General features: G+C 50.8%; 1 protein-coding gene and 1 long non-coding RNA gene across 4 annotated transcripts in view; one reads left to right on the top strand and one right to left on the bottom strand.

Moving 5' to 3' along the window:
* Positions 1–385: 385 nt before the first annotated feature.
* On the bottom strand, positions 386–13357 carry LOC134481009 (uncharacterized). Its single transcript, XR_010056150.1, has 2 exons — positions 13219–13357; positions 386–1284 (listed from the first exon to the last, which is right to left on the bottom strand). It is a non-coding gene; the product is annotated as an uncharacterized LOC134481009 (long non-coding RNA).
* The window catches only part of Adcy5 (adenylate cyclase 5), a 146483-nt gene continuing 139299 nt past the window's right edge, over positions 12999–20182 (top strand). For 2 of the 3 annotated variants that reach the window (XM_039088613.2, XM_017598068.3), the window contains exon 1: positions 13432–14568. In XM_039088613.2, the coding sequence (XP_038944541.1) occupies positions 13432–14568 (1137 nt within the window). Of the gene's footprint in view, positions 14569–20182 lie in introns of all 3 variants that reach the window. The other variant, NM_022600.2, reaches the window with a different exon arrangement.

Raw genomic sequence — 20182 nt, 5'->3', positions numbered from 1 at the left:
GTGAGGGGTGGAAGGGAGGGGTGAGGGGTGGAGGGAATGGGGGGAGGGGGAAGGGGTGGGGAGGGGGGAGGGGATGGTGTGAGGGGGAGGGGTGGAGGGGAGGGATGAGGGGGTGGAAGGGCTTCTGTAGGTTTCAGATGGTGTAGCATTCTTAGTGTTAGGGTAGCAATAAAAGCCCATCATGGGAGAAAAAGAAAAAAAAAAAAACAACCCTTCTAGTCAGGACACTAGATTCTCCCTGTCCTGGGTAGAAGCCTGACATTTCTGTTGGGCTGGGTCAATCACCTAGCTAAGGAACCACCCCCAGAAAGATGGGAAGGTGGGTTCACCATAAGCCAACCATGCTAAAGAGATGGGTAAAATAATTACACGCCCCCTTTTGTGATAATGTACTTAAAATTTTTTTTATTTACATGAATATACTGTAGCTGTCCTCAGACACACAAGAAGAGGGCATCGGATCCCATTACACATGGTTGTGAGCCACCATGTGGCTGCTGGGAATTGAACTCAGGACCTCTGGAAGAGCAGTCAGTGCTCTTAACCACTGAGTCATCTCTCCAGCCCAAGCCAATGTAATTTTTCTTCCTAGAATTCCCACTCCCTGGTGTAGTCCCTACAAGCTGGGCTGCCTGGCTCAGAAAGGTGTAACTTTTCTTTCTTTTCCTGGTCAGAACTGACGAATACTTTTTCCAATACTCTGGGCTTCCTTATTTTTCTCTACAGTTCCACTCTCTGGCACACGGCTGCCCCTTGCCATGCCTCTGATCTCTGGTGCTTTAACTCATGCTTTGTCTCTTTCAATCTCTCCTCCATCCTCTCTTTCAGGAGAAGCAACCGAAGTTTACAAGCTCGACTGTCCAGGGGTCTTTTTTCTTTTACATGTTAGTAAAAACTGTCCTCTTGTTTGTATTTGGGTCCATTCTTAAAAAATTCATTTATTATTGAAGCTGAGAACCCCAAGAGGGTACCCCAATTTTCTCAGTATCATCTGGCAACCATGAAGGGACACCCCCCGTCTGATCATATTAGCTTCAAGGTTGGTGGGAGTTAGTTCTCTACTAACACACCTCAAAAGGTTTATCTAACGGTCACAAAATGTGAGGTCAGAAACAAAGGAGTGTAGGGAATGGCTAGTAAAGGGATGAAAACGAGCTCAGTTTAGTTGAGTCTTCATCTGGGACAGTCCACATTTCCCAGTCACGAAGTTCTAGTCTGAAGGTTCTTCAACAGAGGTGTGGCTTCATTAGTTCACATCTTCACAGACCCCTCACCTCAGGTATTCTGTCATATAGAGCAAACAGACAAAAGCATGTCAGGGACTTCGACATTCAAAACAAACAAACAAACAAACAAACAAACTTAAAAAATGGATCTTCAGGCAGGAAAAGACTAAGAACTCAGGATGTCCCTTCTATAATTGTGAAGAATGACTTTTGAAGTTATTTTAAAGTATCCCACTTCCCCTCCTCCATTTTAAATGGCTTTAATGAGAAGATACTTACATGCCATAATCTAAGCCCAATTAATGTACGGGGATTAACCTTCTAAGTCTATTTATGTGGTTGTGGAGCCATCATCATAATCTTAAAACAATTTTCAACAGCACTCCATTGTGTTCATTATGATTGACTCCCTGTCTTCCAGCCCGAAGTAACTACTGATCTATTGTGTTTCCATGGATTGGCTTCTCTGTAACCACTGATCTACTGTGTTTCCATGGATCGGCTTCTCTGTAACCTCCAGTCTACTTTGTTTCTGTGGATCTGCTTCTTTTGGTTATTTTATACAAATGGGATTATATCTTTTCTGGTCCTTGTGATTAGTGGAATGTTATGAATCAGCCATGCGAACAAAGATTCCTGAACTGAAGCCCTGTCTGGCGTGAACAAAAGACTTGTAGAATGAGTCTGTGTGTCTACAGAGACTGATGGACTTCAGTACTGTGAAGAGATTAGAATTTCGCAGGTTCAGAGGCTAATTATTTTGAGCTAGTTTTAGCTCCTGGAACAGCCATGCCTTGCCCCACTCTGTGCTGGAGCTAACATCTTGTGATAATTAAATAGAAACCTCCTAGAGGCTATTAACTTATCAGAACACTAGCTTTGGCCAACCCAAGAGCTAAGAATGCCATGCCATCTGAATAACATTCTGGGCCTTTAAAGTAGCTCCTCCTATCTTGTATCTGCCTGAAGAGACACCATGACTAAGGCAACTCTTATAAAAGGAAGCATTTAACTGGGTTACAGTTTCAGGGGCTTAGTTCATTACCATCATTGTTGGTAACATTGGGGTATGCAGGCAGGTGCTTGGGCAGTAGCTTGTTCTACATTCTGATCTAAAGTCAGAGAAAGCGAGAGTGAGAGCGAGAGAGACAGAGACAGAGACAGAGACAGAGACAGAGACTGGGCCTGGCTTGAGCTTTTGAAACCTCAAAGCCCACTCCTAGAGACATCCATCCTCCAACCAGGCCACACCTCCTAATCCTTCTAATCCTTTCAAACAGTTCCATTCCCTGGTGACCAAGCATTCAAATATATGAGCCTACAGAGACCATTCTCACTCAAAATACTCAAGTACCCACTAATGCATTTTAAATTTGCCTTGTTTTATGACTTCCTTTGTTCTGTAAAATTGTTTAAAAAAACAAGCAAACAAAAAACACTATGAAACTGCTTCTATGTTCCTGGGTTGTAGTCACTCAAAATGGCTCCATAATAAACTATCTCTTAGTCCCTTTAAGTGAGAGCTATGGCTTTTTACTTCAACAGCCTCTATACCTAACTCCTGTGAACACTTTTGGGCTCCCTCGCACACCCCTTTCTAAGCTTTTCTGGATCACCCTGACACGCAGGGATAGTTTTCCTATTAATTTGCTACCCCTTGTCTGGATTGACCAAGAAAAGCTGGACCTAAGTGGTACAGCCTGTTTGCGATCAAGAGATACCATGTTCTTAGTCTCCAGTTTTCCCTCAGCTCTGACTTCTTGGGGAGGCATCTTCTGACACCTCCTTGGCTCCCCCAGGTCCATGGCACCTAGCAGTCTTCTCTTCCCCTGGGTAACCAGCTCATGTTGCAGGAATCAGTGACTCCTAAGGATGCTTCCAGATTTTTAGGAAGAAGAGATTCAGAGGAAAGCAAAGCCAAGGCAGGGATGTGGTGGGCTCCGGAGCTCAAGGGCAGATGGGTCGCAGGCCTGTGCAGAGCTGCAGGGTCTTTTAAAGGCCTTGGGAAACAAAGGGTCTTCCACCTACCTCCAGCAGCAATTTGAAACAACCTATTAGTCACTCCTTTTGCTGGAGGCCTTATCCGCCTCCATTAAAATGCAAATGTCAACACCTGGGAGCATGCGGGATCTCGCTATTATCAGCCATTTCCAGACTCGCTCTGCTCTGAGCTCTGCAGGGTTCTTGCTCTCCCGAGGCCCACCAGTTTAAAGGTGAGGCTGGAGTTCGGAAAAAATCTAGGTTCTCTCTCTCTCTCTCTCTCTCTCTCTCTCTCTCTCTCTCTCTCTCTCTCACCAAATGCACATTCTCCATCCCTGATTTCCAGGACAAGGAAGCCAGAGGTCAAGAATAAGGGTAAAGTCCTCTTGACCTCTCAGAGTTCGTGGTGCTCACAGGCTGGGAAATAAGAATGGCTCCAAGGGACCTAAGGCATTTGTGGCTAAGGCACTTAGGTACATGCAGAAGCGTAGATGACTTGCCCTTCAGACATCCGGTTCCCGAACTGTTACCTACCCCAACACAGGGAGGGGGTGAGGAGGAGGGGACCCTCTATTGTCCACTTTGAAGCATAGGGCTTGCTCTGAAAATACGTTTGTCATTTCTATCTAACTAGGCATAGGGCCACCTTTACGATCCTTTGCATCCTGGTTGCACTCAGAAAAATGGTTCCTTAAAGTACGATGCTCTGGGGAGATGAAAGTTCTGAACTAACTCAGACCTCAAGCCTAACCGCTTCCCTTCTAGCCTGAGGCAGGGGCTTTCTCTGTAGTTCCTAGGCTACCTTGAACCTGGATCCTCCAGCTGATCACCTCGGAAGAAAAACTAGAGTAGCAGCCAGATGAATTTGGTCCTGGAATGCTGTCTGCTCTTTGGTCCATTCCTCACTCCTAAAAGTCACGTCCCAGTCCCTCTCCCTTATGAGGAGGGTGTTTAAGCCCTTGTATGCATTTCATACTGTGAATGAATGTTTCATAGTAAACATGGATCCAGAATGACAGGGAGAGTAGCATAGAGGGGTAGAGCCTTTATCTTCCATGCTCTAGGCTCTGGGTTTGGTCCAGAATGATAAAGAAAAAAAAGTTAACACAGGTAGTAATAGTAGGACACATCTACAGTCTCAGCACTTGGAAGGTTGAGGCAGGAAGATCAGTCACTCTATTCCATAAGGAGTTTGGGGCCATCTATTTATACATATAAATAAATGTCTTCAATAAAAAATGTGCACTTTTTCTCCTACTCATCTGTTTTTTCTGTTTTTATTTTTTAAAGTGTTAATTTTATGTATGGGGGTGCTTTGCCTGGGAATGCCAAAAGAGAGCATTAGATCCCTTGGAACTGGAGTTACAGATAGAGAGGTTAGTCCCCATGGGGGTGCTGGGAATCAATCCAGATCCTCTGCAAGAGTAGCCAGTGCTCTTAACCACTGAGCCATCACTCCTGTCCCCCACCCCCTTTTTCCCTTTCCTTTCATTTTCCTTCCTTCCCTTCTTTCCTTTCTTCTTCCTCCCCTCCCCCAAGACAAGGTTCTTTGTGTGGCCCTGTCTGTCTTGGAATTAATTCACTCTATAGGCCAGGCTGACTTTGAACTCAGAGATCTGCTTGCCTCTGCTTCCTGAGTGCTGGAATTAAAGGCACATGTCACCACCTTTAATTTCAGTCCCTCAGTTTTCATTTTGAGATAAGGTTTCACTATCTTCTTAAGGCTGGCCCAGAATTCACTGTGTAGCTCAGACTGGCCTGGAACTCACTGCAAACCTCCTATCTCAGTCTCCGGAGTGCTGGGGTTATAGGCATGAGGCACCACACTCAGAAACTTGTCCTTTCTTTTGTAGACTCAATTTTCAAACCCTCAGGAGGTGGTAAGTTCCTTCTGCTCCACAGAAGGAGCCCTGCGTTCTTAGAATTTCTAAGTTTTTTTGAAGAATGCAATCTGAGGCAGGTCTCCTGAAAACATGTAGAAGAGAACGTTCTCTTTTATTTTCAGACAGGGTCTCTAGCCCACGCTGGTCACGAACTTCTTGTGCGGCTGGGGATGAGCTTGAATTTTGAGCCTCCTGTCTCTATCTCTCCGATACTGAAATTACAAGCATGTCGGATTATGTCAGGTTCATGCAGGGCTGAGGGCAGAATTCAGAGCTTCAGGCATGCTAGGTATCTTAGAATTTCTATTGCTGTGATAAACACCATGGACCAAAAGCCTGTAAAAAATACTACAGACCAAGAGCAACTTGGGGAGGATAGGGTTTCTTTCACTTTGCCATTCCCCGTCACAGGCCATCACCAGGGGAAGGCAGGGCAGGAACCTGGAGACAGGAGCTGATGTACAGCCAATGGAAGAGTGCTGCTTGCTGACTTGCTCCTCCTGGCTTGCTTTCTAATAGCATTCAGGACCACCAGCCCAGCGGTGGTACTGCCCACAGTGGGCCCTTCCACATCAACCACTAATCTGGAGAATACTCACAGACTTGCCTACAGGTAAATCTGGTGAAAGCATTTTTCCAAATGAGGTTCTCTCTTCCCAAATGACACTAGCCTGTGTCAAATGGACATAAAAGCTAGCCAGCCCATTAGACAAGCACTCTACTACAAGGGCTTATCAGCCTGGGAAAATTCAGTTCTGACCCCGAGTTCCTTCCTAACTGTTTCTCATTCCTGCACTCGCTTACCCATTGCTCTCCCATACTGTGGTTGTACTTGGCCCTGAGCCTTCTTTTCTTCCTTTTCCTCACAGTTCCCTGCTCCTAAGTATGAAGGGCATTTGAAGGCAGGGCATGTATGGATAACACACACATCCATACCAGCTTGCTTATACTTTTTCAATCCTGCACAAACCCTTCAACATATCAAGAACACTGCACTTCTTAAGTACTGTATTGAGATAGACTTTCAAGAGGTGGTTTATTGTATGTGTGTTTGTATATGTGCGTGTGTGCATATGCACTTCTATACAAGTGCCCCGAGAGGCCAGAAATGGACGTTGGATCTCCTAATGTCGTTTGTGAGCTGTCTGATGTGGGTGCTGGGAAGCAAACTCCAGTCCTCTGGAGGAGCAGCAAGTGCCCTTCAGCGCTGAACATCTCTCCAGCCCCTGAGGTAGAACTTTGGCGCAATGGTGTGCTCCCCAGTCTCGGAGCTGTATGCTTCACCACACTCAGCATTTATGTGAGTGCTGGAAAGTAAATGCTCACCCTCATGTTTGAGAAACAAGAACTTTACTCGCAGAGCCCTCGCCCTCTCCCCCTTTCCCCCAGAGATTCCATTCTGTAATTCAATGGTTTCTAGTATATTTACAGAGTTACACAATCACCATAATCTAATTTTAAAACATCTCCATCACCCTAAATCTACTCATGAGCTGTCACTACCCAGTCCTCTTCTCCTCTAGGCCTCAAAACCCACTAATCTATGTTCTGTCTCTGGATTTTCTGCATTTTTTTTTGAGTGTTAGCCCAAAGTATGAACCTCTACTAGTGGGATTTTAAGCTGAGTGGGCAAAAGAGTTTGTATGTAGAGGAATGCTGCCAGAACTAACTTCTCTAGGAATGATTGCATATTCTAAAACACTTAGGTCCTAATGTTCTGGTTCTAAAGTAGATATATTCTTCAAAAGGAGCGGTCTGGAGTAGTGTAGAATGAAGTCCTGAAGGGACAGACATAAGGGGTAGATGGCCAGAATGGATAATGGTTTGTATATGCTTGACCCAGGGACTGACACTATTAGTGGGTGTGGCGTTGTTGGAGTGGGTGTGGGCTTTAAGACCCTCATCTTAGCTGCCTGGAAGCCAGTCTTTTCCTGTTTGCCTTCAGATGAAGATGTAGAACTCTCAGTTCCTCCTGCACCAGGCCTGCCTGGATGCTGCCATGTTCCTGCCTTGATGATAATGGACTGAACCTCTGAACCTGTAAGCCAGCCCCAATTAAATGTTGTCCTTAATAAGAGTTGCCTTGGTCATGGTATCTGTTCACAGCAGTAAAACCCTAACTAAGACAGTGGCTCTGACTGACTACAGACACATTTCTCAAAGGCTCTTGGAGCAGCAAGGAAAAAGTGCTGAGATTCCCAATGGCAAAATGCAAGCTTACTGCAGAGGGGCCTCAGGCCAGTATCCTCTACCTCTGCTGTACAGCCTGGACATTCTTTCTCTCTCTCTCTTTTTTTAATGGTTTATGTGTATGAGAACACTGTAGCTGACATCAGACACACCGGAAGAGGGCATCAGATCCCATTACAGATGGCTGTGAGCCACCATGTGGTTGCTGGGAATTGAATTCAGGACCTCTGGAAGAACAGTCAGTGCTCTTAACCGCTGAGCCATCTCTCCAGCCGCGAGCCTGGGCATTCTTAGGAACTCCTTTTCCACCCTATGGTCCTGCTTTTCTGAGTAATCTCCCCATCTGAAAGACTCCTCCCTCACACGGGGACAGTCCTCAGACTGCTCCAGCCAGTGCTCTTCTTATTGCTGTCACTCTGGTCCCAGACTGCATCTGCTCCGAAATAGCTTCCTGATTTGTCTATGGTCTTGAGATGTCCTTTGTCACTGCCAGAGGTTGCCTCCTAACACCAGGGCACTCCTGTTCTCAAATCGTGTGTGTGCTCTACCAGTGTATGCATCTGTAGAGGTCAGAGGTCGATCTCCACGTCTGTGTCTATGTTCTGCATCTTCCTTTTTGACAGGGCCACTTAATGAACCTGGAACTTGCTGCTGTGCTCGCTTGCTGGCTGGTGTTATAGACTGGCGTTCATGTGGGTGCTGGGGATCTGAACTCATGTCTTCATGCTTGAGCAGCAAGACCCTCCATAGCTCCACTTCCTTATTTTTTGTAGGTTTATTATTTTATGTCTGAGTATTTTGCATGCATGTAAAAAATGTACACGCGTGAGCCTGGTGATTGAAGAGATAACAGAAGGTGTCAGACCCCTGGGACTGAAGTTACATAGACTTGTGAGCCACCTTGCAGGTAATAGGAATTGAATCTGGGTTCTCCACATGGACAGCAAATGCTGTTAATTGCTGGGCTAACTCTCCACATGTGTTCCTCTTTGTCTTTAAAACCACTCCCCTGCATTGTGTTGAAGCATTCAATCCAAATGTCCATCTTCATTTATCATGGCAAGCTCCCTCCACACACATACTTGAGGCCACATCCTGAGTGGGCAACTGTGTGTCAGGGACCAGGCTTAGCACTGGGTACAAAGTGAACAATACTAATTTTGCAGACTCTGTGTAGCCAGGTCTGGAAAGATATCCAAACCATGTGCTGATGTGAGCGAGGTACCCTGAGAGCAGGGGAGCTGGGAGTGTTTACCAGCCCCAGGGCAGGTGCAGGGGCATTAAAAAGGGCTTCCCCTAGGTGCTGATCACTTCAGAGGAAGGGATAGTGTCTACAGTGTCTTATGGAGCAGTGCAGGGGCCGAGTCATATGGGAAGTGGTGGGGGAATGAAAGTGGCTGTGTGAACAGTTTTTGGAGGGGATTCAATGAGATGAAGTGGACCAGAAGTTGTCAAGGCAAGGAGGGGCCCTTCTGGACAAAGGTGGTAATGAGGATGTGGAAGGAGAGACAGATATGGACAGATCACCACTCACAACGAATTTGGAAACAGTCATCCCACTGTCCGTGAGAAAGCACGAGGGGCAGCGAGCTACTTGGGAGATGACCTAAGTTTTAGACAAAAGGACGCAGATATGGTTGTGTACCAAGAGCATCCAAGGGCCAGTTGGTGCCTCGCAAGTCAAGGGCTGGTGGCAGAGTTCTGAAATATTACCAGGACATTATGTTCATCTTTTGATGGAACAGATTTACTTGCAGGAATTTCTCCCAAGGATGCATGTAAAGATTTATCTATCAAAATGCTTATTACTCCTAACAGTAAAAGAATGAGAATATATTATAAATGACCACGAGAGTGATTAATGGTTAACAGAAGAGTATTGCTTATGACAGTTCCAATATGCTCATACAATGGAGTTTCACTCCAACAATTAAAGAGACATTTACCCAATGCAGTGGTGTGCATTGGTAACCCCTCGTGCTCCGGAAGCTGAGGCAGGGGGATTACAGATTCAAGGCCAGCCTGATTTACATAGCGAGAATGTGTTCAAATTGAGTATTGCAAATAAACTGTTTATTGACATGAAAAACATTGACAGCATTATGACACACACAGCTTTTGTTGTAAAAAAAATGATTGCTGTAATTGAAGAGAACTGAAAGAATGTCAGAGTGGGGAGTGCTTGCTACTGTGTTAGAAGTCCTAGTTTCAATTAGCAGGACTGGATGAGTGGGGGGCGGGTAGAGAAGAGGGGAAGGAAGAGGAGGGAGGAGGGAGATGAGAGGGGAGGAGGGAAAGAAGGAGGGAGGAGGGAGATGAGAGGGGAGGAGGGAAAGAAGGAGGGAGGAGGGAGAGGAGGGGGAGGAGGGAGGAGGGAAAGGAGGGGAGGAGGAGGGAAAGAGGGGAGGAGGGAGGAGGGAAAGGAGGGGGAGGAGGAGGGAAAGAGGGGAGGAGGGAGGAGGGAAAGGAGGGGGAGGAGGAGGGAAAGAGGGAAGGAGGGAGGAGGGAGGAGGGAAAGGAGGGGGAGGAGGGAAAGGAATGAGAACAAGTTCAAGGATGCAACCTCACTGTCTACCTGCCTGCCTTCTCCGCAGGCAGTTGCCTATCTCCCAAGTGTCTCTTAAACATCTTATGTGCTATGACGGCTGAATTCTGGAAATGCGTTCATCTTTATGCTGGAGTCATCAGCACTTTCTTTAAGAAGGTTGAAAAAGTTTACAGGAGGTCACTGCCTTAGACTGAGATCCTGCACCAGACCCAACAGACCCAACTGAAATGCACTCACGCTCAGGTCCCAGTCAGGCCACACTGCTATTCATCTGACCTTCCAGGAAACTAGGGGGCAGAGAGAGGATACGCAGGTCTGAGCATCCCAAACGTGCCAGCCTCCACCAGATAAGGAAGTCCGGCTCTGGGTTCACCTTCTTTGAAATGAGCTATGCTCTCTTTGTTCTGATTCTGCCTCTTCAGCCATTTTCTGTCTAGAAAGCCAAAGCGCTTCTGCGTAGCTCATCAGATCACTCAGTCTATCGCACTGAATGAGCTGTTGCTTGATTCCCAGATCGCAAAGAAAAGCCAATTAAGATCACAACGAAATCTGTTCTCTTATTGGCGTTTGACTCTGACAATAGAATATCCCTACAGTACCAAGAAGCTTACAAAATACTGCCCATCTTCCTTCCCTGCTGGACCCAGATTGCACCCCCAGAATCTTTTTGGCGCTCACAGTGGGAAACCACGGGTTTTCTGTATACTGATAGGCTCTTGGAATCTCGTCGGATAGTGAGGGTGGGTGAGCTGGAGGGTCTGGCCAGCTCTGCTCGCTCCCTGATTATGAGTTCCAGGCCCAGTCTGCTCATCTTTTCTTGGTAGCATCCAGCACAGTACTGCGCTTTGCAAATTTCCAACGTGAAAAGGGTTTTGTTGGCTAGGTTCGTGTTGCTTTTTTACCACTTAGCTAATCATAGATTACTCAAAGGCTGGATGATTACTCAAGATCCCGTTTACTCAGATCCCTTGGAATTTCTCTCTCTCTCTCTCTCTCTCTCTCTCTCTCTCTCTCTCTCTCTCTCTGTCTCTCTCTCTCTTTTTTTTTTATCCTCGTGATTTGTAGCTCTGTAAAGGTTTATCTTCAGTCGCCCTGGAAATGACCAGTAGGGGATCTGGACTTCTAGGCTTCTTGTCAACTTTGGAGGAGGACAGAAGGATGAAGACGCTGACAGAATATGCTTCAGCCTCCCCAAGCAAAACTGCCAGAATTCTGGTAGGTCAGCTTAGGGGTCAAGAGAGCTGAAGAGGCAGACAGACCCAGGTCTTCTACTCAGCTTATCTACTCTTGTCCTCCCTTGCCTTTATTCAGGAGTTCCCAGAAGGGTCATTTTTGCTTCTCTGACTGACAAAGAGATTCTAGCTTGCTGTGGGAGCATCTGGGTAGGTGTGGGAGACACCATAGCATTGAAGAAAAGATCTTTGGATTGTGGTTTGGAGACCTGTATGGCGTATTCCTAGTTGGCCAAGTTCTTAGAGCCTCAGTTTCCACACTGGCAAACAGGAACTAACTACGCAGGCCCTGTCCCCATCATAGCCCATGGTTGTTACTAGAACCAAATGTGATTTAAAAGACACGGACAGGCAAAGGGTTCCTTATAAACGCCAGGTGTTCCCACAGCTGCCAGTGGTATCTTCTCTTAGTAACTACGCTCCAAAGCGGTCCTGCCCGCCCCACCCTGGCTGCATCGGCCTCACCCACTGCCAGCAACTCCATCTTTTCTATCGCTGTCTTTCTGTCTCAGACATCCTCGGTCTCTGCATCTCCCTAGTTCATTTCCGGGTCTGGCTCTGGGTCCCTCCGTCCTCTCCAGGGACGCTGTCTCCAGTTCCCTGCGGCAGTAGCGGCCGGGGCGCCCCCCACCCGGCGCGCCCTCCGTTGGCACCGTAGCCGGGCCACAGAATCGCCCAATAAGAGCGCCGGACTCGAGTCTGACAGCTCTGGAAGCGGCCAATAGAGCCGGACCAGAGAAGGGGGGCGCAGCACCGTAGCTGAAGTTGGGCTGAATGGGGGTGGGGGAGAAAGGGTAATAAAAAGAGGGGAGATAGGACTGGGGTCGCAAGACCCGGCCGGGGGTGGATCGCCCACTACCCAGGTCCGACGAGGGATCCGTCAGTTGACCCGGCTCCAAGCACCAGGGAGGGAGAGGCGCAGTGAAAATTTTAGGTGAGGAAGGGGCGCGGGGGTCCCTGCGGCCCCCGGGCCGAGCTTGAGTATGCTCGCGGGGCGCCGGGGCCAGGGTTCGGGCGGCGGCAGGGCAGAGGGCGGAGGCGGCCGCACGCCGCTGTGAGCCGAGGCCCGGGCGGCGCGGGGGGCGGGGAGGCGGCGGGAGGAGGGGATGCGGAGGGCGCTCCGGCGGCGGCGGCGGCGGCGGCGGCGAGCGGGCGAGAAGGGAGGAGCGGCGCGAGCGGCCGGAGCGGCGCAGGGCCCGAGGCGTGCATGGCGCGCCCGGAGCCGGGCTCCCGCGGGCCCCTCGGGAGCGCTCCCGGGGCGCCGCGGCTCTTCGGCCGGCCCTTGTCGGCCGGCTGCTGTTGAGCCGCAGCCCTCCATCGCTGGATGCCGTGGTCCCCGGGAGAAGCCCGCCTGCGTTGGGGCAGAACGGCGGCGGCGCTGCGCCGGATTCCGCCCTCCGCGTAGTGGTTCTGCGCCCGGCCACGGTGGGCCAGCCCCCGGCAGCGAGGATCCCGGGGCTTGCGGAGCCAGCGACTCAGCCCTCGGGACCTGCGGGCGCGGGGCAGCCTGCTGGGTCTGGGGGACAGGAGGAGACGAGAAGAGAAGGGCCGCACCGCAGGAGCCGGTCCTCGCCCCCGCCCCCTGCGCGGACGCGCCGGAGGCTCTGTTCGCCTTTCGCCGGGGCCACGCTCCCACTCGCGCCTCTGGAGGTGGGGGATGCGGGCGACGGCCCCCCCGGGCTCCAGGACCCTCCTCCCCAGGGCTCCGAAGCTCTTGCTCCGCCCGCCGCCCCCTCCCCCGTCCTCTCCACCCCCCATCCCACCTCCCCACCCCTCGTAAGAAAATAATGCTGGCAGGAGCCTGCACCTCCCAGTCGCTCCCAGTGCGCTGCGAGCAAAGGGCACCCGCTGCGTCTCCGTGCCGGGACCCCTGCCGAGCCGCCCTCGCCGCCACCTTGCTGGGAGAGTCGCTGCGTTCCGCTTAGGCAGAAGCCTCGAGCGCCGCGTCCGGGAACTGCCAGCTTCGGAGAGGCGCCGCCCGCAAGGACACCTCTCCGTCCCGCCTGGTCCTCAACTCCCGGCCCGAGCTCGACGCGAGCCAGGAGTCCGGACGTCTCTGCGCGCGGCGCAGCAGCCAGAGCTGTCCCCACTGCCCCCGCTCGGAGCCAACTCCGTCTCGGACCTGGGACTCTGGACTCTGATTCGTAGCTACTTCTCACCTCGGGGCTGCGCTGTCTCCCCGCTAGCCTTCCCGTTGTCCTCCACCGCTCAGGACGGGGGTGCCACGATGTCCCGCTGCTGCGCAGGGCCCTGGGCCTCCCTCGACGTGTGACCCTAGCCTGGTCCCCCTGCTTGGCCGTCCGCCCTCTCCTTGGAGACCCCCGGCCCGGCCCCCGGGGGAAGAGGAAGAAGACGACGAAGCCGAGGGGGGGATGTCCGGCTCCAAAAGCGTGAGCCCCCCGGGCTACGCTGCACAGACAGCAGCGTCGCCCGCGCCCGGGGGAGGCCCGGAGCATCGCGCCGCGTGGGGAGAAGCCGATTCCCGCGCCAATGGCTACCCCCACGCCCCCGGGGGATCGACCCGCGGCTCCACCAAGCGATCTGGGGGAGCGGTGACCCCACAACAGCAGCAGCGCCTGGCTAGCCGTTGGCGCGGTGGCGACGACGATGAAGACCCTCCACTAAGCGGTGACGACCCTCTGGTCGGAGGCTTCGGCTTCAGCTTCCGTTCTAAGTCGGCCTGGCAGGAGCGCGGCGGCGACGACGGCGGTCGCGGCAGCAGGCGGCAGCGGCGGGGCGCGGCTGGAGGGGGCAGCACCCGGGCGCCCCCTGCGGGCGGCAGTGGCAGTTCGGCGGCGGCCGCAGCAGCCGCAGGTGGCACGGAGGTGCGCCCCCGCTCGGTGGAGGTGGGCCTGGAGGAGCGTCGAGGAAAAGGCCGAGCGGCCGAGGAGCTGGAGCCCGGAACTGGCACCGTCGAGGATGGAGACGGGTCCGAGGATGGAGGCAGTTCCGTGGCGTCAGGCTCTGGGACCGGCACGGTGCTGTCGTTGGGCGCCTGCTGCCTGGCCTTGCTGCAGATATTCCGCTCTAAGAAGTTCCCGTCGGACAAACTGGAGCGTCTGTACCAGCGCTATTTCTTCCGCCTGAACCAGAGCAGCCTCACCATGCTCATGGCCGTGCTGGTGCTCGTGTGCCTGGTCATGCTCGCTTTCCACGCGGCACGGCCCCCGCTCCAGGTAGTCTACCTGGCCGTGTTGGCAGCTGCTGTGGGCGTGATCCTTATCATGGCTGTGCTCTGCAACCGTGCAGCCTTCCACCAGGACCACATGGGCCTGGCCTGCTATGCGCTCATTGCAGTGGTGCTGGCCGTCCAGGTAGTGGGCCTGTTGCTGCCACAGCCACGCAGCGCCTCCGAGGGCATCTGGTGGACCGTGTTCTTCATCTATACCATCTACACCCTGCTGCCTGTGCGCATGAGGGCTGCGGTGCTCAGCGGGGTGCTTCTGTCGGCTCTCCACTTGGCCATCTCTCTGCACACCAACGCCCAGGACCAGTTTCTGCTGAAACAGGTAGGGGCTCACTTGGCCACACTTGATTGAGGGGTGGGCAGGCGTCGGCCTGATTTTAGAGAAAAGGAATTAGGTCCACACCAGTTAAAAGTGGTAAAAAAAAGTAGCCAGAGAGACAAGGCTTCATGCCCCGCTGCGGTGTGCGCCTTCTAGGCCTAGCTTCTTTATCTATTAAAGACTACTCTTGTATGGCTGGTAATGTTGCCGGCCCAGTAGAGGATATTCTTCATACTAGTCACAATTGCCAACTTAGGCAAGAAAGGAGGGTTTGGGACATTTTCAGAGTCCCCATTTCTTTCAGAACTTCTGGTCTTGTATAAACGACTCTCCCAACATCAGTGACTGAACCCTCTAGTAGCCATCCCCTCCTGAACTCCTCTGTGGGTTTGTTAGCTGGTCCTGGACACAGCATTGTGAAAGACTGTTGCCCAGTCTTAAGGAGGAGTCTATAACCCTGCTCCCTGAGGCAGGGAGTTGTTGAGACCTTGAAGCTGATTTAAGTTTGCTTTCTCTCCCAAAGTGACCCAAGCCACAAAATTTGCCTTTAGCACAGGTGGGAAGGAGCTGTTGTGGTGTGTGTGATGCCAGTGTGATGGCTGTCCCCTTTCCAGCTGTGAGGAGTGAACATCACGATCCCCTCCAACGGACACTCCGGGTGCTGCCATGCAGGCACCTTATATCCCTAATGGGACCTGTTGGGCAAACCTAGGGCTCGGAAGGACATCAGACTTATGGTTCTTGGTTAACTGGTGACTCAGACTTGACCCCAGGGTGAGACGGTCTCCCTGATATCCACACCCTGTTCTCTGCCACAGTCTGTGAGCCTCACGGGGCCTGTTTGTACGTTGTTCAGTTGGAGCATCAACTGGGGTCTTGCAGGTGGGTGAGTGTAGCTTTGGACAGCGCTGCACGCCCCTACCCCTCCTTTGCTACCTGCCCCTTCTCATAGAACCTCTCAACAGAATTCCATTGTTATTGCTTCCCTCCTCCTCTCCACTTCTACCTTCTTTTCCCAGACTTTGATCCCGTCCAGTGCTGCATCCTTCTGGGTGCGCTCTCCCGTGCCCTCAGGGTACATCCACACCCATGGGGAATAATAAATCATATAAGTTCTGACTCTTCATGGGGCACTGTGACTGGGAGAGACCTCTCTGGGTCCCGAGTTTCCCTTCTAGAGAATGAAAGGGTTCACTATGCCCCTATTACTCTGAGTATCCTCAGTGTGGAGCCTCACCTCCTGTGAGGATCTCCTCTTATGGCCACGCTGGGTTTTCTCCTCTCTGCTTGGTTAATAGTAGACCCAGAGGCATGTTGAAACACTCGTTCTTCTCTGCCAGCCACTGACTTTGCTAGTGTAACATCCTTGGAGTCCTGGGCTGTTTCTCTCTCTCTCTCTCTCTCTCTCTCTCTCTCTCTCTCTCTCTCTCTCTCCCCCCCCCTTTCCCCAGGTGTACTAGATACCTAGCATGATTTAGTAACTTCTCACAGGCTTGGTTGGGGTCCAGTGAGTGGACCAGGTCAAATGGGAGGCAGTGTGCATTTTTCTGATCTGGTATCACAGAGGGAGGGGGTTTAGACATCAGCTTTGAACTTGAGAGCCATCTTTTAAGATATGGTTGTTGTAAAAAAAAAAAATATGGTTGTTGTTTGAAAGGGTTGCCACTGTCGTTATGGGGCTACAGTCTTAAATGGGCATTGTGTCAGTGGGGGGGGCAGTGGGCGCAGCTCTTCTTTGGAAGGAAGAGTCTTTGGCTTGTGTGTGGCAGTGGAGGTTTCTAGGCTAGCTCAAGGCACTTACAGACTTGAGAACCTGAGGTCTGACAATAATGGGAGGTAGTCCTGAGCGTAGGCTTTTGTGGAGATAAACCCAAGCCTCGTCTTAGCATGAACAAGACTGTGCAATCTTGTCTATCAGCTGGACTTTCCCTAGTGGTTCCTCAGGCTAGTCCTTCTTCCCTCCCTCTCTACTCTACCCTTCCACATGCCAGGCTTTTTTTTCCCCCGACTGTGGTCTTTAGACTTTTTCCTTGGCTGCAGGGTTTGGAGTAGGTTTATACTTAACTTTTTTTTTCTTTTTTTAAAATGTCTTCTCTAAGTCTAGCAGAGCTGGATAGGATTGGGCCAAGACAAGGGAACACAAGCATTCTTTCTGTTTGGTCTCAGAGAAAACAGCACCTTTTATTTTATTTTATTATTTTATTTTTTGTACTTGACTTTCAGATTATGCATGACCCAGAATGTGTCTTTCTTGAGTAAAAACTGTGCTGGGTGATGGAGAAACGGAAGTGGACCAGCCAAGCGTTTACCTCACCTCAGATTGCTTTAAAGCAGCAGGTGTTGGAGAGTGACTCTGGTTAGTTGTTAAGTTTCCCTAATGAAGACACGTGCCCAGGACAGGTGGTGATAGTAAACCTGTTCCGTGTTTGAGCTCTGATGCCCCTCACTGCCGACCCTGCCTCTCCACTCTGTGGTGTTTGGACTGTCTGCAAGGCTAACATCTACCCTACTATAGCCTGGGGCTCTCAGCAAGATCTAGTCTGTGTGCTTTGCCCCACCCCTTTGATGTGTGGGCTTCATCTTGGCTCAGTCAGGGAAGCAGCCCTTGGTTTCTTAGCATGTTGGTCTTCACCTGGAAGATTACTAAGGCTGGAGGTGCAGGGGCCCCTCTTGGTGGTACTGGGTACTCCTTTCTTCCTCTCTCCCCACCTGCTCCTTCCCTCTCACTTCCTCCATCCACTCCAGCACCCCTGTGGATATCTGCCCACCTACCCTTTCCTTGGCCTTTCAGCTCATTCTGCCTCCTTCTCTCCTTCTCTCTGCCTCTCAGCCTCTTCTGTGCTTGTGCATTGCTCTCATGGTTTTATCCCCTCACTTGAGGGTACAGTAGGAGCGTCATAGGTTGTTGGTTTTTTTTCCTCCTTTGCCTGTTAGAGGTCCCTGTGCTACACCCATACCATAAATAACACTCGAGCATCTGCCAAACACATTCCTCACTTGTGTTAATAGGCTGCAATGATGCTGGAGCCTGTTGCCATGGCAACCTCATTTTTGTTTGACTGAATCCCACTCTGCTACATAAAGCCTCTGTGTGCACTCACACACAAACAAGCATGCTCCCACAACTAATACCCGTTCTTGGCTGTCAGAGAATGTTTTTGGAGATAATGTCCTGGGGACCTGTGGGGGTGAGGTGTTCATTTGAACTCCAGAAGACAGTCATTTCTTTCTTCCAGAGATATCTTAGGAAGTGAGATGGATGGACAAGCTCTTTGGGAAGTAGGGGCCCTGTTCAAACGTGGGATGTTTTATTTTGTGGCCACATTAAATCTGTTTGGCACAACTTCTGGGGGGAAGATTCTGACCCTGCGAGTTTCTCGGGAGCTTGCAGAGGGGATGCCCACCCCCCCCTCTTGACTTCTATCTGCCGTAGCTCCTCACCCTTCTTCTCTCCCAGCCCCTTTGGGAGAAGCTTAGCTTAGTGGTTTCTTGTATGTCTTCTTTTGTACCTGTTTGAAGCTGACAACTGTCACCAGTTGTTCCAGCCATCAGAATGGCACAGGCACTGTGTGGGTGATGTTCCGTGACTGAGCACGTGTGCATGTCTGCCTCGAGGAAGTAAAGATGAGGATGTAGGTCAGGAATGGAGTCCCATGGCTGTTCAGGGACAAGCATATGTGCATGTGCCTGCCTGTCTGCTTGTCCGTCCGTCAGTCTGTCTGACTAGTGCTGGGGTGGCTGGAAAGCCTTTCAGAGGAGATCCTTGCAGCTCTGACCTGCTTGTTTTGGGCTGGCTTCCAAGGGCTCTTGCCTTTCTCATTATTCTAATGATAACGAATTATCATTATTGACCTGAGCTCCCCAGGGAGGGCCTGGTGCACCCTCTTGTCATTTAATCTTTGAGCCTAGGGGCTTGAGTGATCTACTCCCTTACCCCCCTGCTCCTGCAGCCGTGTGCTTCACAGTATCTGCCGAGAAGCCGCCTCCTCGCTCTGGAACATGGCCCAGAGGCCTTCTGATGGGTCATCGTGGCCTCCCCAAAGTGTGCTGCTGCTGGGTCACATGGAAAGGGACACACTTACCCTACAGTCCCTGCATTGCCTTCCACCAGTTAATTCTTCATCACTTGTATTTCTGTGCAAGGGCAACCTGGCCACAAGTGAAGCCCACAGGCTGGAGTCAGGGTCGGCTTTAAGTCTGGAACAGAGGAGGGTCTGTTTGTCGACCCTCAATTAGCCTCGGGGCTAATTGCATTTGCTAGTTATAGTTCCTAATTGTTTTCAATTCTGTTTTCCTTTTGCAGGCAGCTAGGACTGGGTACTTAGAGGGGAGTAGACGTGGCTCCTGGCAGAGCTCGAGCAGGCTTCTGGATTGGGGGTGGGGGTCTTTTGCTAGCTCTTGGGAGGGGGAAGAATCAGTGATATGAGGGGGAGGAGCCCGTTAGCGACAACTCAGCAGAAGGTCAGAATGGTCTGTTGCTGGGTTGATGGAGATCCTCATAGTCAGTCTAAGTTGATGTGCACATAAGATCTCAGGGACAGTATACTCCCATTTGTCCATACAGAGGATACATGACCTCTCCAACTTCTCTACACAAAGGGTTGGGACCCAAGCCGTCCTGTGTAGACAGGCCTTGGCCACGAGTGCCTGTGTCAATGCTGGGAGTTGGCATCAGAATAAGGCCCAGGCTTGGGCCAGGCTACCTCCTCTCCTGAGAGACATGGAACTGCCACCAGGGTTCCAGTCAAATGTGGGAGTAGGGGTGTGGCAGGGGACCCCAGGAGGGACTCTTCCTAGGTTATGCCAGGTCCTAGCTGGGTGACTTCCTGTTCACAAGGCCTACATAATACCTCAGCTAACTTCTTTCATTTTGTGGCAGGCCCAGTTTGGGATTGCTTACTTCTCAGGAGTGCTGGGAATGGAAAGTTTGCTCTGAGAACTTCACCATGGTTTTTCCCATAAGTCCTTTGGGTATAGTTAATCTAAGTGATGTTTGAGCATATTCTTCTCTTATCCATGCTTATCAGATAGGGGTAGCTGGCTCAAACTGGAATGCAGCAAACTGGAAAGTCAAAGTTTTTTTTTTTTTTTTCTTTTTTCTTTTTTTCGGAGCTGGGGACCGAATCCAGGGCCTTGCACCTGCTCGGCAAGTGCTCTACCACTGAGCTAAATCCCCAACTCCGAAAGTCAAAGTTTTATACATACACGCATATAAGACACATTGTACACACACATATACATACACGCAGGCATGCATACACACATGCAGGCATGAACATTCACACATGCACACACGCATGCAGGTATGCACACATACACACATGTGCACACACATTTTATACATACATGCATGTATGAACATATATATACAATGCAGGCATGCACATACATGCACACTCACACACCCATGCACAGGTGCACACACATACACACACACATGCACACATACTTTCACCTTCTCAAGGCAATGTCCAGTTGCAAGATGGGAAAGATCTCTATAACACTATGAACAAAATCCAGGGATTTCTAATTGACAAACAGTGAGCTTTAGTGGGTGGTCTGTGGGTTGTGGGAGAAAAAACAAACAAACAAACAAACAATGACCTCCCATAAGTCC

The sequence above is a fragment of the Rattus norvegicus genome, chromosome 11, assembly GCF_036323735.1.
Source record: "Rattus norvegicus strain BN/NHsdMcwi chromosome 11, GRCr8, whole genome shotgun sequence".
Taxonomy (NCBI): Eukaryota; Metazoa; Chordata; class Mammalia; order Rodentia; family Muridae; genus Rattus; species Rattus norvegicus.
The sequence above is the reverse complement of the archived record's forward strand: the minus strand, read 5'-3'. Positions and strand labels throughout refer to the sequence as shown.